The sequence below is a fragment of the Perissodus microlepis genome, chromosome 13, assembly GCF_051167445.1.
Source record: "Perissodus microlepis isolate ML-2025 ecotype Zambia chromosome 13, ASM5116744v1, whole genome shotgun sequence".
Classification (NCBI taxonomy): Eukaryota; Metazoa; Chordata; class Actinopteri; order Cichliformes; family Cichlidae; genus Perissodus; species Perissodus microlepis.
In genome coordinates this window covers 23,696,496-23,716,739 of record NC_140473.1, presented here as the reverse complement: position 1 = coordinate 23,716,739, position 20,244 = coordinate 23,696,496, and the positions used below count along the sequence as shown (strand labels likewise).

At 36.6% G+C, this 20,244-nt stretch overlaps 2 protein-coding genes across 3 annotated transcripts; both read right to left on the bottom strand.

Moving 5' to 3' along the window:
- Positions 1 to 904: 904 nt before the first annotated feature.
- On the bottom strand, positions 905 to 7,528 carry LOC146375191 (myelin and lymphocyte protein-like). Of its 2 annotated transcripts, none has more exons than XM_084948207.1 (4): positions 7,224 to 7,528; positions 3,385 to 3,552; positions 3,168 to 3,290; positions 905 to 1,741 (listed from the first exon to the last, which is right to left on the bottom strand). In XM_084948207.1, the coding sequence occupies exons 1-4, from the start codon at positions 7,314 to 7,316 to the stop codon at positions 1,667 to 1,669; spliced, it is 459 nt and encodes a 152-aa protein (XP_084804333.1). In that variant the 5' UTR covers positions 7,317 to 7,528; the 3' UTR covers positions 905 to 1,666. The 2 variants fall into 2 exon arrangements, with proteins under 2 accessions (XP_084804333.1, XP_084804334.1); XM_084948208.1 differs by lacking the exon at positions 7,224 to 7,528 and adding an exon at positions 5,685 to 7,207.
- A 1,471-nt stretch (positions 7,529 to 8,999) lies between these two features.
- Positions 9,000 to 20,076, bottom strand: LOC146375190 (myelin and lymphocyte protein-like). Its single transcript, XM_084948206.1, has 4 exons — positions 17,087 to 20,076; positions 13,198 to 13,362; positions 11,593 to 11,781; positions 9,000 to 10,949 (listed from the first exon to the last, which is right to left on the bottom strand). Exons 1-4 carry the CDS (start codon positions 17,171 to 17,173, stop codon positions 10,875 to 10,877), a joined length of 516 nt encoding a protein of 171 aa, XP_084804332.1. The 5' UTR covers positions 17,174 to 20,076; the 3' UTR covers positions 9,000 to 10,874.
- Between the last annotated feature and the right edge of the window lie 168 nt (positions 20,077 to 20,244).

Below are 20,244 nucleotides of genomic sequence, written 5' to 3'. Positions count from 1 at the left end.
ACCAAGATTGCAAAAAATGAAAGTGGTGCCGTCTCAGTATTCCTTCTTTAACAGTGGTGATGCCTAAGTGCAAGTTTAATGTTTTATATAACTCAGCCTTGAAAGATCTCTGCCCTGGTGTTTCAAGATGAACTGAGGACATCTGCTCCAGATGAGGCTTAAACTCACAACCTCAACATTGATCTGCAGTGTACTGTCTTAGAAATACAACACATTGCCTGATTCCAACACCGGGGGTGGGGGTGCACACATCCAGAGGGTTTATACTGGTAATGTAGAAAAGGTCGTTCTTATCAATACCTGGACCGAAAACAGTCTCAGAGAAAGCAACCCTCAAGAGAGCAGGTGGGGTGCCGCAGTTGAGGTTTGAATTCTCATCCTCGGCATTGCTCTACAATCTACTGTCTTATAAGTACTGCGTGCTGACTAATTGCACCATTGGCGCTTGTGTGTAGCTCATGCTCATCAAGTCAAGACATCCTTACCTCCGGAGTCAATGACGATACATTCATGATGCCTAAATGCAAATTTAAACTTTTATATAACTCTGTTGTTGTTTTATGTGAAGACAAGTAGTCATTTGATATTTCATTTCTTTTGAACCCCCATGACTAGAGTATTTTAAACACTGTGAAATCTCTTATTCTTCTTTTAATTTTAATGTGCATGGTTTTGCAATAAAAGGAAAACTGGTATTCGAAACATCAAATTATGTTTGATGTTGGTACTGAACATCAGCTCTGAAGAAGAATAAGGATAACAGCAATTAAACCAAACTCCAATGAGTGCAAATGCCTCTCACAAGTAACTCAAAGATTCTTTTGATGTTTTATAGAGAAAATGAAGCACATAACGAAAGAATACAGACGAGTATAATTCATTTTCTTATTTTAATAATCTTCAGAATACAAAACTATAAAAATTTAATCCAGCAACATTAACTCTGTTCCTCTTATTTTGTCTTTTACTCTTTGCTTTTTAATTTTTTTAATGACATGCATGTATTTGATTTCTTTAATAAATCCAGTTATATTATTAATATTTCAACACAGATAATACAAAGGGAGAAACATAAAATATAAGTATGCATTTAATGTATTTAATGCTACTAGCTTTGTATGTTTGTGATGAATTTTATTCTACAATAACAGCATTGACACCATATTCTCTAAACTGTTGAAAAAAATGACCCATTCTTTTTGTGAAGATGTAATCACGGGCTCGACAACATTATTCTGAGGTTTGAGGTTAAAAGAATATGACTTTTGTCTAGTTGATCATTTACTCTTTGAATTTTATAGTTTATAGAATATAAGTTTTGATTTGTTTACGTCTTTTCTCTGCTTTAAAATCTATAGATCTCCTTTACAAAGTCGTAACCAATTTCACAATATACTGTGTTATGCCAAAAAAAGGATGGAATGCAGTTTTTCACTGTGACCTCAGGTATGTGCTGTGTGAGTTTTTGTATGTTAAAGTATTTGGTATTTTGATAATGTTGCGAAGCAAGAAAGTCATGCTCTCACATACAGTCAAGACCAATTCTGACCAATCTAATGTGACTTAAATGCATTATCCAACAGACAAAGACACACAGACAGTCAGGGACATAGATGTGCACAGCAGATGGAGTGTACTACTTTCTTGCAGGTCTGCTATTCACTCTTCAGAAATACTTCCATCGGATGGCTGAGAGAATGGCATGGATGAAGTACAGCAGTGTGGCCACGAAGGCGAACACCTGAAACACAAACAAACACAACCAAAGAACATACTTAAAGCCAAGTCCATCCTTTGCATCATTATTGCTGTTTCAGTTTGCTTTTTAATCCAATTCTGGGAAATCCATATTTGTTTTCTTGCCAAGAATTACATGGAATACTAGATATAAATGCTAGTTAGCTTAGCTTAGCATAATAAGTGAAAGGCAAAAAAACATAGGTGGCTCTCTCTGAAGTGAAAGGAAATTCACATGAAGTTTCCACCTCTTTAAGCTAATAATCAATGTGTGTTCAAGTACCCTTGGCTCCACCCATACCAACTAGGTCACTGATTAATGTTGTTCTGCATGTCCTGTTTGAATTGAGCAGACTCACTGGTTTTGGGTCAGGTTGAATTAAAAAAAACATGTTGAAAATCTACTTCTACCTGCTGTAGTTTGGTTCTTTAGATAATATACTGTTTATAGCAAGGCCTCGAGGGCCGGTGTCCTGCAGGTTTTAGATGTGTCCTTGATCCAACACAGCTGATTCAAATGGCTAAATGACCTCCTCAACATGTCTTGAAGTTCTTCAGAGGCCTGGTAATGAACTAATGTGTGTTGACCCAGGGTGATATCTAAAACCTGCAGCACACCCGCCCTCGAGGCCTGGAGTTGCCCACCCCTGGTTTATAGTTTATTATGAAATCTCTGATCACTTTATCTCAACATTAACATACTGTCCAAAAAAATTAAAGGAACACTTTTAAAAGAAATCAGATTTCAATGGGAAAAAATCATTCTGGATATCTGTATTGATATGACCTAGGTTATGTGTTAGAAATGAAATGATGCCACATCATTTTCAACCTAAAGATGGCTGAATTCAAAAATAATGCAGCAGCCTGGTCCATTTTTCTGAAATTTCTTTGCAGCAACTCAAAATGGAACTCAGTATTTTGTGTGGGCCCCACGTGCAGACGCATGTGCTCAAGATCAGCCTTTTTTCATCTGTGACAAGCACAGTGCACCAGTGGACCAGTGGTGGACCTGCCAATTCTGATATTCTATGGCAATTGCCACTCGGGCTGCACAGTGCTAGGCAGTGGTCGCAGAGCCAACTAGAGGCAACTGTTGTAAAGTCTGCTCGTTCCTCCTTGCACAAAGGAGCACAAATGCCAGTCCTGCTGATGGTTTGGGGGCCTTCTACGGCCCTGTCCAGCTCTTCCAGGATAATTGCCTGTCTCCTGGAATTTCCTCCATGCCCTTTGACTGTCTCCCAGACTTTGCTGGAAAACAGTAAACCTCTGACTATGGCATGTATTGATGTGCCATGCTGGAGGAATTGGATAGGTATATTTCCTGAGTATTCAAAAGAAGTCAAAGTTGATTAATTAAATATATCAAATAAAAATAAATCTGAACAAATATTTTGGACAGCTCTATTGTATTGAGTTATTGTACTTACCACAGCAGAAATGTAAGTCCGGTAGATTTTAAGGTCAATGACTTTCACCCCGATGGTGATGATAGCCAAATCCACCCCTGCACTTAAAAAAAAGAGCGCTGCCAGGCCATGGTAAGCAAAATCCTTCACAAACAGAGACAAACATTTTTACAACAAGGTCATAACCCATTAATTTTTCTAAATTTTATTCGGTGTCTGACTATTGCGTCTCTCTTACAGCAGCAGCCCAGTGAGAACTGTTTTTATGACCTCCGGCAGCGAAGATGATCATCCAGAGGAAGGTCATGACGAAGCAGAAAACAGAGACGAACATCACCCACCCCAGAGGGTTCGGTGGGGCCACGTGTGTCGATGCAACTAGAATCCAAACCAAACCACCAAATACCTGCAGAGATGAAGAAGAGAGAGCGTGAATGGAGATGGCACATTGAATTATAACATTTATGAGAACTAATGGGAATCCATCATATTCTTTTTCTGGTGAAGAGTTGGACATATTCAGCGAATAAGAATCTACAGCCAGCACATTTAACCTTAGTTTACCTAAGCTTAGCTCACCTGGGCTTGGGTAAGCAAGAAGACTAGAAACAGTAGCAATGGTAGCAAAATGTGAGCTTCTAAAAAAGATAAAATATATTTAAAAAAAACAAAAAAACAACACATCTAACATTAACTTGAATTGAATTAAAAACAACTAAATTCATTAGTTTGCTAATTTATTAAACATTACATGGTAAATTATAAGGAGGCTCTGTAAAAGCCATTTCAATTTTATTTTAAACTAAAAATAACCATAAATATGACCTAAGTGCATAATGCAAAACACATGACATGCTTAAAATAAGTTAATCTTGCATAAAAAGCAACCAGTAATTAAAGACTTTAAAACAGGTGGTCGTGTGGGATTTAAAATATAACACTGTTACTCTAAAAGAGCTTTATCCTGTGCTTACTGTGCAATATGGATTGTTCCTTTAAGCCAAACTTGCCATAGAAAGAGAAATTACATCCATCATTTAAGGATTTCTGTAAATTATCTGAGTATGAAGAAGGGCCACATTGCTCAATAGCTTCAGTGATGTCATTTATTAACTCACAATGTTGGCATTGCTCTGCAGTGTACTGACTTATAAGTACCACACGCTGACCGATTGTGCCACTGGAGCTTGACTGATGTGGAATTTATAGTCAAGCTAACTCATAACTTGCAGTTATTTCAGATTGCAATCTGAAACCTTAAATGAACATTCCACGTGTTCATTAAAACCCACAAAAGCCACAACTGGGACATCACAGAACAATGATGTCAACAACTGAAATCGTTTCCAGTGTGATTTTTGATAAACAGACTTAGCCAGCAGATGGTGGAAGCTTTCTGATATTACAACATCATAAATAAAGCAATCACCAAATTAGCTTCAACTTTAGTGTACTTCAGAGCATTGCTAAGGTTAGGAATTCACACATTACTGGGAAAATGTTTCTTCCTCTATTCAGACAAAACACCTAATAAAAAATGTTTTTTCATACAAGGATCAATGTTTTAATTTTGGGCTCATCTAAGACTAGTGGAAAAAATATCTGAAATACACACTTAAGGGTTTATTTTACCACACTTAATAAACATTGATGGTAATGTTGATTTTCAACAGCCCATTCAAACACTAATCTCTGTCTCTACTGTTTCTATACATTGCGTTCACCTTATCAGTCAAGCTTGCCATCATTAGCTAAGCTTAACGTTCAAATATGATTGTTTTTATTTACCTTTAGTCTAAATTTAATTAAAGTTCCTTCATAAGTCAAGAGCTCTCTTTTAAATTCTAATATCATAACCAGGAAATAAGAACAGGCAACAGTGCATGAATATAAATATCAAAAATATTCATCTGACTCATCGAATATAAAATAGTGGCGTTCAAAGTTTGTCAAAGTACTTTCAACGAAAAGCAAATCAGCTGCAAAGGAAGTCACATGTTGATTATACAAATATTTCTGTTTACATATGTGTGGGTGGAGGAGTTTCAACTTACCCAAGCGTTAACCCAGTTTTTTTCTAATCTCTAATCTCTCTGTAATTTTTTTGAGTTTTTTTGTAGTGTTTTTCTCCATCAAGTGTACATTTAACTCAGTTTAAAAAAAAATGTGTTTTTAGTCTTTTTCACTGAAAAAGATGTGAAAAAGAGTTAAACATGCAATATATTGCAAGTGTAGTAAATCAACAAGTTACCAGTCATGCAACACAAGGACATTTCACTGACAGCTTAAAAAGGCGAGGCAAATGTTATGAGTGTAGTCTCTCTGTTCATTGTGCCAGTAGGTCACAATAAACAGAGGTATCCATAAATGTATGGACATGGTTAGCAACAAAATTCAGGTAGGATGTGGTATTTTAACAATTCTGAATTGGTACTACATGTGCTAAGAAACTATCATCCAGACTTTTACATCACCAGGAACCTGAACTGTTAAAACAATGCAGAATGTAGCCATGTTTAGGCCAGATTCAAAGCTTACAGTAAATTCAAGGCTCCTCAGGACACACAGCACTTTTGCCATCTTCTATTGTCCAAATTTGGTGATCCTAGCCTGGGTTCCCACCAAGTATGGTACTCTGCTGCTTGTCACCCGTACTTTACTTCGAGGTTAGGCATTTAGAGATGGCTGAAAAAAAAAACGGCTATTTGACTTACTGTTGCTTCAGCATGAAAGAGTTCTCTGGCATTTATGTTTTTCTGGCCATTCTCTATAAACCCTAGACATTGTTTTGTGGGAAAATAGCAGCAGATTAGCAATTTATGAAATACCCATAGGAGCCCTTCTGGTACTAACAACCATACCGCACTCAAAGTCACTTAAATCACCTCTCCCCATACTGACACTCAATTTAAATTTCAGCGGGTCATCTTGACCATATCTGTGTGCTTAAATCCATTACATTCCAGCCACACAATTGGCTAATTAGTTCGTTAATTGTTAAATGAACTGTACACTTTGGAACAGGTAAAATAACTTGTTAATACAGCAAGTTTTTCCAGTGCAGTTTAGTCATTGGTGAACTGAAGCAGTTCATAAAGGGCTTCTTACTGCATTCACATTTTGTGGCAACGTTCGAAACTCATCAGTCTTCAAGATATGAAAATGTTCATGTTTTTAACTGTTCTCATACAATATAACAGCATGACTGGCTGAGCGGAGCCAAAATAAACAAACTAAAACTTTAGCGAGGGTATTGGTTGTGAGAATAAAAGATCTTTATCTGTGGAGTTTCGTTTTTTTAGTTATTATACGAGTGTCCTTTGTAATCAGTCAGGGTGAAGAAGAGCCGGCCGCATTCTTTCTTATTAACAGAGACACAATATAACTGAAATGTGAGATGTGAAGAGAGATGATGCTCCTCCCACATGAAGAATTTTCTCCACTGACTCCCTTTCTCCAAATCGTGCATTTTTATCCTAAAACAATGTGGCTACTATATGGAGCTATAGGCCCACTGAGATATAGGACCACTAAATTATCAGAAATACCAGCAGCTAATTTAAGTCATAAAATCAGAATTTCCCATATGGAAAAGAAATAGCAAAAACATATATGATTTACTCATGAAAGTGGCCACTTTCTCATTACTTTCATATATTTTTTTAGTAAGTATCCAAAACATGCAAGTTTCGTTATATAATTTTTCAAGGGATCTTATATGTGTTTTCACTCTTGTATGCTTTTCATACAAGTTTCACACAAGACAGATACAAACTTTATAAGATTTATATATATCTTTTCCATATGGGTTGTATTTTGGTGAAAAGAAGTTTGAGTTTTGTTCATCCTTAAACTCACACCCAATACATAGCACTGTTACCAATTGTCGTTTATCCTGTAAAAAATAGTTTAGGCATCAATTTTAGGCATCATATGAAGTATTTATATGAGCCGAAGGCTTATTTGTCGTATTTAAAATACTTTAAAATGAGAACTATAAAATTGTAACTGCATCCTGAAGAGAATACTTAATGACCTGAAGATCATAGTCATTGTTGTCTGTCATTGCCCACTTACCAGTTCAGGTATGTAAAATATATCCGGTGCTGTGGTGCATATTCCCAGTCCACTGGGCAGGCTCCCCATGGGCTGAGCAGTTGTTGCAGCCATCTCTGCCTCTTCCTTCTCCCAGTGCTGATTTAACAGTGAGCACCTTGCTCTTTCCTCTCAACTAACGGTGCGGCAGCAGGTGTAAATGACCCTTTTAAGAAAGTCAGGTGAGCAGTCAAACCCGTTCTGCTATTGTGGGGGAGAGATCCCTTCCCACAACAGCAAACCAGACACACCCTTCACCTTACAGCACTGAACGCTGCCTGGAATTTAATGTGAACTGGTGACTTGTGACGGGGCTTTCAAAAAAACTTGATGAGAGATCTTGTGGCCCCAGGCTAAGTTGAGTCTACTGATTTAATATCTTTCCTGTTGCTATTGAGTAAAGACACACTTCACTGACTTTTCAGTTCCCACTAACCTATAAACCCTTTCTTTGTGTTAGAAAAATGCCTCAAGCCTCTATTTGTATTGCACACAGAGACTTTAACAGGTTTCTTTTCAAAATATAGATTCTAATGATTGTGGGTTAAGACAGTCTACTTTGATCTCACAGACACAGGGCTTCATTTTGAGCTGCACTAATCAATAATTAATTTCAACAATGGATCAAATGAGCATGTCCAGTGTGAGGGCTGACAGGCCTCGCATCTCCCTTTAGCATTTATAGCACCATGTTTCTAGTTGCTGTTTTGGCTTATGAGCTCAAAGTGTTAGTGTTCTACCTCATTACCTCCCCTGGTATCAGTTTCCAGCAACAGTAGGCAAACAAAAAACTTTGGTTGCAACTAGCTGGTGGTGGAGCATTTAACTGCTAACATTGGATATTTTTCTAGGAAATGAGTTTCTGTTACATCAGCTCAAAGCAGTCTGGTTGTTCTTCTCTGACCTCTGGAAAATCCCAACAGATCAGCAGTTTCTGAGATACTCAGACCAAGCCATCTGGCACCAACAGCTCTCAAATTCAGTTAAATAAACTTTTGTCCCCATTTCTGATGCTCAGTGTGAACTTTAGCAGGTCGTTGCCTATAGATACGATCCTCAATGCACTGAGATGCTGCCATGTGACAGATTGATTGGTTATTTATGTTCACCCACAGTTAAACATGTTTACCTAACAAAGTGGTGAATAACGTTATAACAGTCCCACACAAGGGACCATTTTTAAATAGAGCAAAATGTAATATTGGATTACAGTGTTAGTTAAATTACAACATCCAGTCTCTTTATCAGGGATCAGTTTACTGCTAACTTCAAAAGCATATTTCCTGATGCTGTGTATTACTAAAACCACTCACCTTACTCTATTTTATTATGTAGGTGAGTGATAAAGGGAGAACAATAAACCAGTGGGATGGTTCACTGACTCCTTGATCTATTTTATAAAGGGTACGACTGGTATAAAGGTTCTTAGAACATTTACATCTGTATTAAATCTGTATTTTACACCATTTGATTGGACAATCTTCACCAGCCTGTAGTTTTAATCAGTCAAGTCAAATTGAGATTGTATAAGTTTTTGTTGTCTTTTTTATCTCTGTGCAATTAGAAGATTTACCTGACAGCTCAGGTCTGTTGTCACATAGTATTTCATTGTTCAAAACAATGAAAACAATGAAATACTAAGAAAACAATGAAATTGACGCTGTTTGTTTTCTCCCACAACGTGATCTGTGACTCATTGCATGGCATGCTGTCAGTCTTTGCTAACGTTGACACCCTCAACAAACAAAACACATAATATTCCAATGTCCAATTCTTTTATTTCACAATGGAGATTCCAAGACAAAAGTGTGAAGTGAATCATCTAGACAGTTACATCATCAAATGTCAAACACCAAGCTTTTGAAAAAGGCACTAAATCTAGTGTATTTAAGGTGGTTTAAACGGCTGTCAGCAAACAGTTTTCTTCATTCATTCATTCTAAAACCATGGAGTGAAACATGGAGGAAATTGAAGGATATTCCAATCACAAATCAAGTATTTGGCATAGTCTGCGTTTCAGGTTTCAGGTACAACGCTTAAAAAAATACATTTAAAGTAAATTTGTTAAAAGTAAAATTCCTTTTGAGACCATTTCAAATATGGAATAATGATTAATTTAAGTTAAAGATGAATTTATACTTTAATTAACTCATTGGTCATGCCATTTAGGCTGCAGTTAGGAACAGTTAGCTACGTAGCTAATAAGGTAAGGATCAGAAGTGAAACATGAATGGACAACTATATTGTTCGTATTTTGCTGTAAATGTTTTAATGCCTTAATGTTTTAATGTGGAAGCGTTACCTCCTTAACAGAAATGAAGCTCTAATAGAGGTTACATTGCAAAGCTACACTGCAGGTAACTGATACATCACTCACTAATAAGACCACAGCAAAGAAACAATGAAAAAAATGAATATATCTATCTAAATAAAAACTAAATAAAACTCAAGTGTTGCTGACCCCTGTATCACAAAAGACAATGTAACATTGTAAACACAGTCACTGTGGAAATACAGACAACAAACAACACATGCATCTGTCAACTGTTGAAATGTGGCCCTGACGATGCCTCTAATGTCAGTCGCATGAATAAATGGGTAGATCACCATCAAAGTGATCATTATTTTAGCTTGGCCCATCAAGTTGCAACAGATGAAATATAGGGCCCATTCCATTTATTGTTGGCCTTGTCTTCTGTAGGAACTAAAGTCACAATCCTCCTGCTTTTCCTGTTTCCATTTTTAGTGAGAACAAACTAAAAGTCTAACTGTGGCAAGCTGTAGAAGTAAGTCGTTGTCATAAAGGTTTGAAATATTTAAATGCTGTGGTGCTGGTTTAGCTCACACAATGAACATGTGACTGTATGCCACAAGGTTAGATGCAGTTCTGTTAAACTCTAGCCTAAGGCCCCTTTGCTGTATGTCTTTCCCTTGTTGTCCCTTCCTCTCTCCACTATCTAATTTGGGCAAAACAGATATATAGCAAATATTGCAATGTCAGCTATTACATTAGGTCATGTTACCATTACCATTAGGTCATGTCTTTAAGCCAGGATCACTGACGTGGTTTACTTACAGAAACTGCGAAAACACCTTTTTTTTTTTTCTTGAAATGTCACAGAAATATATTTAAATAAGATTAGGACACATCTTGAGTTTTAAAAATGCATTTGTGTTTTTGTGTGTGAGTGTGAAATAAAATTTGTGAACTGAGCTTTTAAAGAATCGTAAACGATTGAAAGTTACAGTGAAAATAAATCAAACATTATGATAATATCATTCCTGCTTCTGTTTAGATTAGTAATTTCATTACTTATTTACACTCATCTATCTTCTTTAAACGATATTTAGTTCTGAAAACTAAAAAGTAATTCTCACTTCTTATGCATGTATTCTCAAAAACAACATTGAAAATTGTGAGGTAGGCTAATGTGATAATGTAATTTTTGTTTGGGTGTGCTTCTCACTTTTTTATGAATTTGATGTTTGGGCATATTCACTCATTAGAAATGCATGAAAAGTAACATGAAAGTAAAAATAATTTTCCTAAAAAAGCTCAATGTACTTGTGAAAGCTATGTGATTAGCTGTTTTTGTTTTGTTTTGTTGTTTTCCTCTTGAGTTGGTTACTTTTTTAGGACCTCTTCCATCGAATGGCAGAGAATATGGCATGGAGAAAGTAGAGAAGAGTGGCCACATAGGACATCACCTAAAAAACACACAGAAACACAGATGGATTATGCAGATGGCCACTTTGAGGTACAAGACTTTGGACCACTTTAGAGATTTTAACTTAGCAGTATAATTTTGATTTAGGATTTTCCTTGTTTGAGCGATTACAATTTGAGACACATATACTTTACTTGCGTATTTTCATTATCTTCTATAATTACATTTTCAATTCCTTGACATAAGAGAAATGTTTACACATCTACATTTGTACTGCTTAACAATTTACATTGTTAAAACATTTTAAAGCTTTGTTCTTTTACAACTACTTTTAAAACTACTAAAAGTTGGATAATTTCAACATGTTGTGCTAAAATTGTCAGGAATTACGTGATATTGTCAGAAATACAAGTACAAGATTCATATAAGCTATTTCCGCTTGTTTTAGTAAATAATGATATAACGTTACCATCAAGCAATTCATTTATTATAGAAGAACTTCACTTATTTCATATGCTGCTCAAAAAAACATACATTAATAAACAAATTAGGGAACAATTTTACAAGTTATAACTGACTACTGACGATTATACAATGTATGTCAATACAGATTTTTAATTTGGATATGTCATTCTTCAATATCCCTTAACGTTTTGAACAATAAATGTATGTGTTTTACGTACCACTGCAGAAATGTACAGTCGGTATATTTTGAGATATTCATCAGGTTGTACTCCTGGAAGTGCTAGAATTGGTAGAGCAGGTTGACCTGATATAAATTTATAACTTTCTCCAGTCCCATAGGTGATAAAGGCCAGATCCACTGATGCACTGAGGAAGAAAACCACTGCCACAAAATGATAGCCTGCATCCTGCAAAATGAAACATTGAGAAAAAAGAAGGAGGAGGAGGTCATTTTAAAATGATAATAAGAGAAAAGAGGGAGGGGGAGCAAAAGGGAAAATTTTCAAACAAAGTGGGGACAGGTTGATGGACTATGTAAAACTTGTGGGAAAGTATCCCCCAAAACCCCCAACTGCCCCTATGCTACTGCATTTGTAAGAACATTGGCAGGTAATGACCCTTCTTTAAGACAGGCCCTAAAAATGTCTTTAATTGTCAAGTTTTCTGCTTATCGTTTGATGTCTAATATATTGGTGCACATTTCTCAAGGTCTACACTACAGTCACATGAGAAATGGAATTACACCTTTTATTATTTATTTATTATTTATTATGTCTAAGTTTTTATGTAACAAGACATAAAAGAAATTTGGTCCTGAGCAGGTTCTAAAATGATTTAAATATAATCTTAGATGAACAACAACATATTTATTTATCAAAAACTAAGCCTACTTTTAGCCCCAGTAACTTGAAGTCATCGTTTTCTGTATCGTCGTTTTAGGGGTTGGACAGATGGCCTCGCATTTGACTCTAGAATACTTTGGTATACAGAGAAATTCATAGTTGACTCAATGACTGCAGGATACCCAGCTTCTGTGGCTGTGAAATAATCCCAAATCATCATCCTTTCACCACACAAAACGTTTTTGTGGTTTAATTTTCTGTTTGTTCTTTGCACAGATGCAATTGTAGGGTAAGGTGTGCTTCTGTGTTCTCTTTATAGAGAACAGATTATCCCCTGAGATTGATGTGGCTTTCTTTGGCTTTTTGCAGTCTCACATTGCATACCACTGTCTGATCTTGGAGTGAATTTGCTGGGTTTTCCTTTCCTGGGTAGATTGGTAACTGTCTTGAAGATTTTAAACTTAAAGTAAATACTCTTTCTTGCTGTAGAGTCACTGATTTCAAATTATTTGCAAGCTCTCTATTAACCCTTCGCAGATTGATGGGAAAAAATAATTGCTTCTTTAAGATCATTGCTGATTTCTTTTATCCTTCACATTGTGCTAACACATTTGAATGCTCCAAACTGCCAAAATGTCTACTTTTCTAGATGTGGCCACACTTGCTGATGATCAATTAGTCAACCATATTTCATTAATACTTACTGTCTTAATTTCTATAAAAGCACTGTGGTGTATTTAGTTTTCATACATTGTTACTGTATTTTGTCTTAATTTTTGTTAAATACAAAATTACAGTTTAATATGTCAGGAGTTGCTCGTCATTTACCTAATTGGTTGACCTGCTGAAGACAAAATGATTTGGAATTTAAAGATGCTTTACTTCCTTTTTCACATGACTAAACACGTTCAACAAGTACTTTCATTGATCCCCTATTAATTATCTAATTAGGGTATTAAGCAGTCAGTGGGAGTGTCTAACCAGTGCTGGCCAGATGCTGCTCTGATTGCCTCCGCAGAGGAAGATGAAGAACCAGATCGTTGTCATTACGAAGCAGAAGATAGACACAAACATCACCCAGCCCAGAGGGTTAGCCGGAATAACTTTAGCCGATGCCACCAGGATCCACACTAAACCACCAAACACCTGCAGGGTTACACAGAGGAGGGGAAAAGAGACAATGATTGATGATATTGCAATTCAGTGGCTTGATTTCCACAGAGAGGGAATTCTACACACCCACTTTGTAAAGTTTTTTATTAGAAATTCATAGTGTTGAGTGTAAGCTTTAAGCTATTTTCCAGCCCTCTGAAAGGTTGTTCAGAGCTTCATGTAAATTGGTACAGTGCCCTTTAAACTACGGCTTGGTCACACAAACACACACATAATGGCCATGTTGTCACTCTTGGGTGTATTGCCTCAGCCTTTATATCTCCTCCTTTGGCAAACATTATGCTTGAAAGAGTCTTTGGTATTTAGATGGAGCATGAACCTTCCACCATTTGTTCCTTGATAAGAGCCACATTAAAATGCTTTACCATAGGTCACAGATAGTGTGCGCAGGAAAAACATTTTTATTCATTGTCATTCCTTATTTTCTTTTTTTAAAAATGCAATGTCCTGGATTAAACACTGTCACTGTAACAGGCAAACATTGCATCAGAATCAGAATACTTTATTATTCCCGAAGGAAATTATGCTCACTCTGCTCATTCATCTCAAATGGTCCTTTTAAGTATATTTAATGTGAGAAATGTCTCCTCCAAGTAAAATAAATAACAATAACTGCATTTACTTCCATTTATGTAGTGCATTTCTGGTCTTGGTGGCCACTTGAGGTATGTTAGAATGCTTCTCAGCTGTCATTGTCAATTGTTGTTTAAACAATCCACATCACAAAAAAAGAGTAAAAAGATGAATAAAGAATACACAACATTCATGATATCATTTTTTAAATGCAAAGAAGTTTTGGTTTATTCACTACTTGTGAATCTTATTTGTACAATGTCAGAATATTTTTTTAATTGTCAAAATGTGAAGTAAAATGCCTGTTTTTTTCTTTAAACCTTTAATAGGCGAAACTGGCGAAATTTCTGACAGTGAATCATGAAGGAAATGGAGAACAGAGTAGCAAACAATAGGTGCTTCTACATACAAAAATTGTTTTAATATATGGACAAATATTGCATAAGCCTTATCGCAACTTATCTAATCTAAAACCACACAGGTAAAACATATCCATTTTACATCCATTCCAGGTAAAAGGGAACGCACCGTGAATATACAAATTTATACAAAAATATATGCAAAAAAACAGGTGGGTGGGGCTTCTGTACTCGCAGTCAAAGCTTGACTGTTTACTCTGACTGAAAACAACAGGAAAAATGTTTATAATGGAGCATTTAAGTCAGTGTGAAGACTTAATCTGTGACTCAATATTTTTATCAACCTTTTTCCATCTTTAATGTGATAAAATTGTTTGTTCGCACAGAGGTAGGTTTGGATAGATTTAATTCCTTAATAAATGAAATCATTATTTTAAAACTTTGACCAATATTAAAATTTGTTTGATGATCTGAAGCCTTTAAGTGTGAAAAATGCTTTTTTCACACAACAGTATGCACACCTGAATGGGTGGCTGGCTAAACCTAAATTAGGTATACTAGTATTTTTTAGCATCTATATCTGTTGTGGCAAATTTGTTGCCGTGACTGAATCACAGCTGAAATCCACTGTTGTCAGTCTAGACTGAATATAACTGCTGTTTCCATGCCAACAGAGGGTGGTGAAAGCGTTTGAGTGGAGTATACCTTTAAATCAGCTGGAAGTGGATCCTACGGCCATGTGGTCTGAGTTTATGGTCTCAGTGATTATTTGAAATAACCAAGCTTCAAGCTGAAAACTAGTGTTGAATATGTTTGTGTGTGATGGTAAGTTAGCTTTGAGGCTTTGAGACACAATTCATTTGAATTTCAGTAGTGGGACCACACCTCACACACTCCCCTTCCACTCATATATCGTGAAATGTCCTCCTGCCCTACTTGCAGTTTGTTCTTATTTCTGTGCCCCACCCTCCCAGCTCTTGTCTTATTTCTCACGTCTCACGTAGATACCAAGAGTGCTTTCTGCCCAGAGGGCCCTGAGGCCCTCACCAAATCGACAACTTTGCTGACTCTGTCCGCCATTTTCTGTCAATAAACACTGTCCAGTGAAGTCTGATCCCTGCTAGTGAATTGTAGGTTTAAGGACAGTTTCAATTAAAAAATGTTAAAAAACATCAAGCATCTTAACTGTTGAGGAGATTTTCAATTCATTCCTTCACTTTATTGCCATTGCTTGCCTTGTGCAGGTGTTTTTGTTCTCTAGCATTTCCTTTTTTTTCCTCACAGTCCTTCACAGTACACAGTAATTCCAGAAAAATGACTTGGTTGCCAAAAACTAAGCCAAACTCACCCTCATTTGCCTTTTTTTATCCGTTATCAGTTAAATTTACACTGACAACAAGAGTAGGTAAACTTTATCAGTAGATTTCCATTCTTGTGCAGCAGCAAAAATTTCTGGCACAACTTCACCTACTTCCATTGTGCATGGAGAGGATGAGAAACTAACAATGCAGGAGCTCCAGCAAGACTTAAAAGTAAATAGGAACAACTTTATTAACTGACCAACGCGTTTTGGCTTGTGGCCTTCATCAGGCTTGTGCAGCATAATGTTTCATGAAAAGTGAAAGCCATCCAGTAATCCATGAGGGTTTATGACTACTTTGATATATACTTTACTGCACTTAAATCTAAGGGTTACAGGTGCCTTTCCACATGTCATGCAGATTTAATCTGTGTGTTGCATGCATCAAAAGAAAACGTAAAGATAAAGCTTGGGTTTGGTATTTACAGCTTTAGTGCCATTTTAATGAGGGGCATGCATGCCAAAAAAGGTGACAACTTGTTTGCTTTAATTCTAAAATGTCACAGAATACAAGGTTTTTTCTTTGTGGTTTGAGCAATACAGAGAATGTTTTAGATAACAAAATGTCTCTATATGACATTATAAACAAATAAGAAGTACTAATACCTATCCCCGCACTCTCACATTTAAAGTAATAGCTGTTATGCAGGTTTAAAGATATTGCACAAACCTTTTTCAGGATAAGTTTATGAGATATATATTTTTAAAAGTCAGTCCTTCTTCATTAACAGCTCAAAGTTAATACTTGTTTCATCTAATTATTTTCTGGATTGAAAAACATCAAAGCCTAATAATCTTCACTTGTCACTTTTCAATATAATACAGTTCAGTCCATCACCACCTGTTACATCCATGATTGTGATCCTAGAGGAAAATCATGGTGAAAGTGAAAGTGAGGATGCCAGTGACAACATAAGTATTGTGCAAATTGCACAAATATTTTTTTATTCATTTTGAGGATATAAAAGTAGAACTAATGGCTGATTAGTGCAGATACTGCATCACAGATGTTTTCTGACAAATAAAATGTGTGTTTTTTTGATATTTAGGGTTTTCCTGTTGCTATGGAAACAAATTATTTTCACCAAAAAGTCTGCTTTTTATTAACTCCAATTATCAAACAGTGGTTCCAGCTGACCAGCAAAACAAGACGAGAAAAATCTTATCAGAATGGAGATCTGCTTCAACAGAGAAATGAGAAGAAGAAGATGTTACTTTAAATAATGTTGGCCTGTTTGAATAAGGAATGAAATAAGGAAAACGTGTTAAACAAACATATGAAAGAGAATAAAAGAAAAGGCTGTGCAAAAATAAGACATGTCTGAACCACAAAAGAGGGTAAAACTCAACATGGAAAAGTAACACATCCCTTCTAACAACACAAATTACAACACAAGAAACTCACAAACTCGGGGATGAAGAATATGTCAGGAAAGCTGGTGAAGATCCTTCCGCCTGATGGCAGAGCATCACCTGAGGTGGTGGAAGCCATAGTCCAAAACAGTGTGCAAACACGTATGGGGTGTGTTAGAGAATGAGATGTGTAACCTGTTTCAAGGTGCCTTTAAACACTGTCTTTCTGTCTCGTTTTCCCTCCTGCACCTCCCTCTATTTGTCCTGTACTCCACCTCCCCATCCATTCCTACTGTTCAAACTACCAGTTTGACAGGTGGGTTTCTTTTTGTTTGTGCAACAGGATGATGTATCATGACCCTCTTTGCATGTGTGTGGTTCTCTGTGCAGTTTTTTTGTGTGAGCCTCCATTTCCGTGGTATTTGTTGATGATTCTCTATTAATAATATCAACCTGTTTACATGCACACAAAAAGGGATAGTGAAGCAACTCTAAGCACTGTTAATTCTGGATATAAAAGGAGTTTCAGCTGAACGTTAGAGTAATGCCGGCTTTACTCCAGCTCTCACTGAAATATGATCACTTCATTTAAAAAAACAACAACACACACACACACAGTGGAAGCCAAATGCAAATAATGAGGCTTCTCAAGCCAGTTGGTGACATGGTTGCTGCTTCCATCTATAATCACTTTATACTTCTAATAAAATTTTTAACTGTTGTAGGTAATATTAAAATAAACTCTTATCCAGCTAGTCGTCATCTGATCAGCCTCAAACCATCAAATGGGTTCCAAAATTTATTCTGCAGTGTCACAACAACACCAAACATACAAACAAGAGAATTCACTGCTTAAGAAGAAAAAGCTGTTCTGACCGCCACACAGTATAGGTGGAGGTCAAAATCTTGCAGCCAGACTGGGATTACAGAATATACATAAGCATGGTGGCAGCAGCATAGTATTTGGGCATGATGCTTGGAAGCTCATTGTCAAGTACATTAAACATGACAGTCGATTTACATGTGAGTTGAGGATTTTTTAAGGCTCTGATGCCATTTTATATGAATGACCTGTTAATCATATAGTCACTGACATCTGAGTTAATGTTTGCTTTTGACTTTGTGCCTTAATGTGTTTGTGTAGGATCTGACAGAAGTGCATTCCTCTTAAACTAGTGTCTTTTATTAGCTGTCTGCTCAAACTGCAGAAGTTTAGGTCTAAAAGACTGGGCGAGGGATGCATAGACTGAAGTTTTGTTTGGTTTGTTAACATAAAGTGCACATGAGTCTGAACAGGAAAGAGTAGAGACTTAAAGGATCAAACGCGCAGATAGATAAAGAGGTCTGAAATGAAACAAGAGAACAAGAGAACAAACGTGAGAACAACCAGCGAGAAACAGGGAAGTTGGGAGTGGCAGGAGTTAAATTGATCAATTGTTACGTCATATGTTTCCACTTGGCAACATTTCAGCACTTTGGAGTACAGCACTTTTGTTCCTCTTCCTCTATTTCTTTTTTCCTTCTAAAACAAAGTAATAGTTAGTTGCTGTACGTTAAGCCTTAGATGTTCTAGCAGGTGAATTTCATCACCTTTAACTCTTTAAAGTCACTAAACTTATATGAATCTTTTCAACTAAATCAAGTGACAACCCCAAACTGTGAAGTTACAATATATTGAGAACAAATAGGTCTCTTTGTGCTTTCATTTCCAAGCGTGTCATCAAGTCAATCTGTCAAACACAGTGTGACGGTTTCCAGGGTGAGGGATTAAAACCCTTCACCATATGCAAAACATCTTGTGTGAGGCAAGCTCAAGACCCTTCCACCTTTTTTAATCACTGTCTGTAGTCACCAAACCTGTTTTGTTACCACAAAATAAATAACATAAACAGCATATGAATTTAAATTATTACTGCTACACATGCATCACATGGGTGATCCATGAATTTTACTTCCTATCATAGATACATTGATTAATGGTGAATAATCGTTTTGAGTTGTAAAATCTGAAGCCTAAATATATCTGAAGAATTTTAAAAGAATCCTGATACACTGTGTTAGTGATAATTCAGATCAGGGTTGCAGGTGGGCTGGAGCCTAACCCAGCTACCATAGAGCAAGAGGCAGGGTATACCCTGAACAGATCACCAGTCTGCCGGAGGGGTAAGCGACAGACAACCATTCACATATACATTCTCACCTATGGACTATTTAGAATCACAAATTAAGATAACCTGACTAACAGCATGTCATTCGACTGTTGCAGGAAGCTGGCAAGAACCCACACAAGCACAGGGAGAACATGCAAATGCAAAAAGCCCCCGGCCAGATGTTGGATTCAAACCTAGGACCTTCTTGCTATGAGGTAACAGTGCTGCCTCTTCAGTGCATTCCATTACTGGTAATATGAGTTGTGAAACAAGTCTCTGCCTAAGATTATGTGTAAAAAAAAATGTGTGGAGCATTTAAAAAAAATTGGCATTTTTAAAAAATATAATCAATATGCGATTTAAAGGTGAGTTCAAATCAATCCACACATGAAGTACATGCCAAATTTCAAATTTCTGATCTTCCCAGCTGTCATTACATATTAGAGGCAAATGATAACTTAAGATTGACATTCTACTTCGCATTTTAATATTTGGATATATTAAGCAAAGTTTGCAAAGGGTGTACATTTTTGTATCTAAATCCATCCGACTTATTTATAAACTTGTAAAAAAGAAGCCTTTGATGATAGCATCATATTGGTGTAGGCAATCACATGAAAAGAGCAGTAAATGATTATTAAAAAGAAGCGGTCCTTAGATGCAACCCTGAGGTACCCCTCTGTGCTGACTAATCATACTTCACACCCTATTGCACAAATAGCAATGAAAACATATCAATTTATTCTAGGAAAGGTTTGTACAAAAAAAGATCATGATTGACCAAATCAAAAGCGTTTTTCATATGAATAAACACTGGACCTCATACCTATACATTTGAAGTTAGCAACATGCAAGAAAAGGACAGGTTTAAAATAGTGCCATCAGCATTAATCTCGTTAAAATGACGTTAACGCCATAACAGAATTAACGCGCCAAATCTCCGTTAGTGAGTTAGCATGGATCGCCCCGTCCGTGGGGCTGCACGGTGATAACGCGTTAATGAGCTAACAATGCTAACACGTTGACGTCGTGCAGCACCACGCACGGGGCGATCCGCGCT

Bases quoted from the DNA above. Each gene is read 5' to 3' on its own strand.
- LOC146375191 (XM_084948207.1), bottom strand. From the start codon at position 7,316: ATGGCTGCAACAACTGCTCAGCCCATGGGGAGCCTGCCCAGTGGACTG. The intron at 3,553-7,223 runs GTAAGTGGGCAA...TCATCTCTGCAG, and splicing joins TATTTTACATACCTGAACTG to GTATTTGGTGGTTTGGTTTG. The intron at 3,291-3,384 runs GTAAGAGAGACG...CTGTTTGTGAAG, and splicing joins GTTCTCACTGGGCTGCTGCT to GATTTTGCTTACCATGGCCT.
- LOC146375190 (XM_084948206.1), bottom strand. From the start codon at position 17,173: ATGGCTTCCACCACCTCAGGTGATGCTCTGCCATCAGGCGGAAGGATC. The intron at 13,363-17,086 runs GTGAGTTTCTTG...GTAACCCTGCAG, and splicing joins TATTCTTCATCCCCGAGTTT to GTGTTTGGTGGTTTAGTGTG. The intron at 11,782-13,197 runs GTTAGACACTCC...TTCATTTTGCAG, and splicing joins GCAGCATCTGGCCAGCACTG to GATGCAGGCTATCATTTTGT.